This window comes from Silurus aristotelis (genome assembly GCF_946808225.1).
Source record: "Silurus aristotelis genome assembly, chromosome: 18".
Classification (NCBI taxonomy): domain Eukaryota; kingdom Metazoa; phylum Chordata; class Actinopteri; order Siluriformes; family Siluridae; genus Silurus; species Silurus aristotelis.
In genome coordinates, this window is record NC_139591.1 from 19,227,869 (window position 1) to 19,233,523 (window position 5,655).

Sequence of the window (5,655 nt, forward strand, 5' to 3'; positions counted from 1 at the left end):
TAGAGAATGAGAATTAAAAAAAACATACATATATACATATACACAATTTTTATATATAATTGAATGTTTTTCGATAATAAATACAATGTGAACAGTAAAAACATAACAAATAAAGGTAATTGGTCAAAATGATTTTTACCTAAATTGCAAAGAAAGAAAGAAAGAAAGAAAGAAAGAAAGAAAGAAAGAAAGAAAGAAAGAAAGAAAGAAAGAAAGAAAGAAAGAAAGAAAGAAAGTTTTTCTTACCGATGATGACGATGAGCACGATAACACATATCACCCCCAGGATTATCATCATCTAGAGGTACATAGGCAGACAGATGGATAGACAGATAAAGCACTATAACATCTGATCATTTCTGTCACTTCACCTGGGGAACTATTAGTTGAATGTATTTTTCACTACATTCGTGCAGTAATAACACACTGATATCCTAAACTGTGTGAAATGCATTACAAATACAACTGACTGATATTTGACTGGTCAGGGCAATCTTTCAGTATTTTACCTTGGCGTTCTTCCACCAGTATTTATTCTTGAGTTTGGCGGCACTGGTCTCGAACTGAGAGGCTCCGGCCTGCAGTGCGTCGGCTCGGTCATCTAGCTCTGAGAGCTTCTGGTCCCTCTCTAGAACTTTATCCACATTCACACGCATTATGTCCACCACCTGAGGAAATGTCCAGAAGATGGGGGCGGGGTGTTTTGCTTAAACGTGTGCACCAGAGAATGCCTTAAAATGTATACCATTTATCTCCTTAATTTTTATTGTGCTGTTATATATTCTGTTTGTATTGCATGTGCACAGAACCATTGCAAACCCTGAAGGTCGCATATTTACTTTTTAAGATGAGAATGCAAAGAACCAAAAAAAAAAGCAATTTACCACTAATGTTAAAGTAAATTCCTAAGCTAACACTGGGGGAATCACCATGCATGAATCTTCTTAGTAGATCTCAGTAATTAACTGAGGTCATTCAGACAGTAACTCGTTTTTATTTGTGTCTGATTGTGTTTGGGGCGTACCATGTGTGTGTACCATGACACACCAAAACAGTGCTATAAAGCAATACACTTATCATACTGTGAAATGTTTGGCCTGCACTGTGTATTTGGTTGATTTTTTAATGAAGTTTCTCTGTGTTTGTGTTTGCCATACCTCGTCCACCTGAGCCTGCGTCTGCTGTAGGCGGCGGTTGCTAGTCAGGTTAGGAGGAGCCTGGTTCCCTCCCTCAGGGGCAGGAGCGCCGGCAGGGGCTGGGGCAGACCTAGGGTTTAAAAAAGATTCAATACACCTGGGCCAAAGCAACAATGCAAGAAGGATCTGTAGAGCTTGACATATAGGCTAAAAAAATTATTAAGCTAAATACAAAAACAAGGCCTCAAGGTAAGAGTCTGTCAAATATTTTGAGCAAAAACTGTGCAGAGCTATGAATCCTAAGCTACATAACAAAAACAAAATATCCATATGCACATGGAAAACTCAAGTTGAATCAGGACAGAAAAATATATACAGAAGAAAAAAATTGCTATTCCCCCGCTTTACCGCGGTATTACTGTATATAATTAATGAGTAGACTACAAGTCTACAGCAAAGGATGGTCTGACATGTGACAAGATTTATAATAAAACCTTAATATAGGCATCAAGACCTTTTGGTTAAACTGCATTCATTATTCAATCACTATATCAAAATGTTATTTTCGGTCTTTTTCTATCTCTAACTGGGCGTGTTGCATCACATAACATGCGAAGGGCTATTCGCCCTCTTCCACATACATGAGCTCAAATATACCCACAAGAGAAAGAGGAAGAGAGAGAGAGAGAGAGAACAAGAGAGAGACAGTCAGAGACACTCCCACACAGACAGCACTGATTTTGCTCTCGTGGTTAGCGGCCATGTTTTTCGAGGAGCCTGGGAAAGGTGGGCGTTGTTTTTGGGAGGCATTTGAGCTTCTAAGAAAAAAGATCGGTATTTTTCAGCATAAATTAATGCATATTTATGCATGTCTTCCTCAGAAATCTTAACATTATTTACCAGAAAATAAAACCACAAACACAACTACTGCTATGAACAAGTGATCATTTTTAAATAGACAAAAGTTGATAATGTTGGGGTTTTTTTAGAATCACTGTAATTGCTGCCTCCCACATAGATCTGCATAAACGATTGGTTAGACGATATGTAATGAAGATAACATTTGATAATATCATCTGTTTACAACAATGTAACAAAACTGCTGTTTGTCCTGATGAAACGGTGAGCCGTGACTGAAAATGTCTGCGCATGTGAAAATAAGCCCCTGCCATTCTATGATTGACCACCAGACGGCGACAAATCGGGGGATAAAGGTGACCTCTGAATGCTCAACGCTGAATCCTGTCACACTTTTCTGTTGTTCTCTGTTAACACAATGACAGCATGTTCCTTTGTCATTTTTTTTTTTATTGCTCAAACAAACAGCACAACGTGACACTAGATGAAATAAGAGGAGAGAACAAACAGACATGTTAAAATCCGGACAATGGGGATGTGGTGTTTTCACCTCATCCTCTGCCTCCATTTCCGCCTCTCCTTCTCCCTCACTGCTGTCTATATTTAGAGCCTTCATTCCCCTTCAGAGAGGACAAAAATCACCAACAGCACATCTAGACATGGTTAGGACTTCAATAGCTTGTGCAATTGTGACCAGAAATGGCCTAATCGATGTATTTTGTATTTTTTATTTTATTTTAATAAATTACCTTTTTTTTCATCTAAAAGACCTTTGAAGGCATTTAAGTATAACAAAGGCTGTGATTTATTCCATATGTTTTTTAAGATACTAATTCACACATTATGGGTATAATAATAATTTTCTTAAACAGCATTCGTGGTCTCGATGCTCCTACTTTTTAAACAAATACATGAAAAAAATTTTTTGCTTTCACTGTAATTTTATCATGGACACTATAAGCCCATACTACACAAGCGTGACTGTCACATGGACCAAAGTGCATTTACGGTTGAATAATAAATAAATATAAATTCATTTGCTTTACTTCATTTGCAATGATGTCCAGAAAATTGGATCTCTGCACAATAGGTGTAACACTCTACACTGGCTCGTTTACATGCTGTGATATATCAGAACGTGGCCACAATATACCATCAATCCAAATTTCATATAGTATGAACATTTTTTGTATATCGCATCACCATTTCTTGCCAGTTAAACGTCATCAGAGCCACAACATCCTCATTTTATTGACAGAAGAATAAATAATTAAATAAACAAAGGCCCTCTTCTATTTCACCACCAAATAATAATAATGGTAATAAATGATTAATCCACACTGCTTTTGTCATGTAGATAATACTAAACAAGGTGTGTGAATAAGCGAACAAGATGTGATTAGGATTTTGTGGTAATCTGGTGGTGCACAATCGCAGCTCGCTCAGCTCGGAGGAGGCTGGGGCTCGGCCATCTTGCGCAGGAGACGTGTTAGCGCCAGCCATTTGGTTACAGCCTCCGTGTAGGAGCAGAACAACAGGAGGAGCTTTACTAGCTCTTAAATAAAGAATCCACACAGGGAGAGATACCTCTGAACCAATATATATATATATTTTTTTAAATATGCCTTTTGTTGAGAAAGGATGTGTGGAAGGATGGTACTGTTTTGCTTCATATGCACAAGAGTAATAAGACACTCTGACCCTCCCAACCCCCATCACTATTACCACCGACACCAACACCACAACCGAGAACATGTCTACATTTAATATAAAATAAAAAAGCCAACAAAACAATGCTATTTTATGATTTCATCATTGACACATGATCATAGTAGTGTGGATTTAACCCAGGATCCATGTCTTATTCCAGTTCTAAAGATGACTTAAAATATAATGTAATATAGGTGCAAACATTCACAACATGGTCTTGAATATTACATATTAGAGCAAATTGAAAAGCTAAATATTCATCAGCCAAATTTCCAACCAAGCTAGTCTGATCCGGAGCCTATAGGCGTGTTTTCGGCCATGCCTGCCATCATTCACAGCTCTATAAATAATAAATATTAAATAATAAATCAAACAAAATGCTGCAAATCATATGGTTTGACAAAATAAACGGGCCTAATAGCTGAAGGCCATGTCTTTTAAATACATGTTTACAACTGTTACTATTATTAACCTTATTAGTGGTAGTAATAGTAATGTACCTATTACTAGAATAAATGACTATCTGAGAGGGTCGAGATTATTTTTTTTAATAAACCAAATATCGCTATTAAAATCTATCTATATCCATGAGAAAATACACTTCTTAAAAAAAAAATGGTTTAAGGGCTTTTTTTTTTTCATTATGCCTTTCACTGCCTATAGCACCTTTAAGAAATAAGCATCCGTGCAAGAACTCGCTATAATAATAAAAAGATAAACAAGGAATGCAGTAATAATAATAATAATAATAATAATAATAATAATAATAATAATAATAATAATAATAATAATAATATATCAGTACTCACATTATCCTTTAGTGTTGGCGCGTTCACACACAAATCCGAGAGAAAGGTGGTGTAAACGACACGACGGCGTTTTTTTCTCCTCTCTCTCTCTCTCTCTCTCTCTCTCTTTCTTTCTCTCTCTCTCTCTCTCCTTCCCTCTCTCAGGATATTTATTATAAGGACGCGCGCACTTCGTCTGGCAAACACGCGCACACGCACCCGCACTCTGTTTCCCCCCACGCGCTTTTTATATTACTATTATTATTATTGTTATAAGGATAATTAAAATAAAGTCCCGCAGGTGCCGCGTGTCCGCGCTCCGTCACTGAGCAGCCTGCGCACATAAAATATGGATGCTGTCGGATTAAGAGAACAAAAAACAGAAGAGACGGCTCTGGAAGCTGACGTCACTCCTCATCCGGGGAAGCTGCGGGCCGGAGAGGGTCGCCATGACGACCGCGCGCACCAGGCGCACTACGCGTTTGTTCGATAGGGCGCGCGCCCGCGGACGTTGCCGAGCGCGCGACATTCACGCATTTGTTGTGGGTACTTATGGGATGGATGGATGGATGGATGGATGGATGGATGGATGGATAGATAGATAGATAGATAGATAGATAGATAGATAGATAGATAGATAGATAGATAGATAGATAGATAGATAGATAGATAGATAGATAGATAGATAGATAGATGTGGTTACTTATGTGATGGATGGATAGATATTATAAGATATATCTTTATTCGTCCCACAGTGGGGAAATTCCTGTCTTATATTATATTATATTATATTATATTATATTATATTATATTATATTATATTATATTAGATTAGATTAGATTATATAAATCTAAACACTGAGCACCCTGAGCTGAATAACTTCATATATATCCTTCCCTCACACAATTCAATACTAACTAGTGCATTAATAGATTGAGAAACCCAGCCCATACGACCCAATCCGCAAGGAGAGCCCTGTGAGTAAAGTGTCCCTAACTAGTGCGCCACCTACTGTAAGAGATAAAAGCCACGAAAACGTGAGATGGAGGATGCCATGAACACGAAATTTTATTTTTTAAGAAAATAGTATAGGTGTGGTTTAGGTTTTAAAAGTGAAAGACACATGTCTGATCCAAAACTTATTGAAATGTTGCAATCCTAT

General features: G+C 37.4%; 1 protein-coding gene across 2 annotated transcripts in view; it reads right to left on the reverse strand.

Moving 5' to 3' along the window:
* The window catches only part of vamp2 (vesicle-associated membrane protein 2), a 7,189-nt gene extending 2,213 nt beyond the window's left edge, over window positions 1–4,976 (reverse strand). Inside the window, exons 1-4 of one of the 2 annotated variants that reach the window (XR_014537834.1) lie at window positions 4,514–4,923; window positions 1,158–1,266; window positions 510–668; window positions 247–298 (exon numbers count right to left, since the gene is read on the reverse strand). Coding sequence is in view for 1 of the 2 variants with exons in the window: in XM_083568620.1 (XP_083424746.1) it covers window positions 247–298; window positions 510–668; window positions 1,158–1,266; window positions 4,514–4,515 (322 nt within the window). In the remaining variant the exon portion in view is untranslated. Of the gene's footprint in view, window positions 1–246; window positions 299–509; window positions 669–1,157; window positions 1,267–4,513 lie in introns of both variants that reach the window. The other variant, XM_083568620.1, reaches the window with a different exon arrangement.
* Window positions 4,977–5,655: the final 679 nt, after the last annotated feature.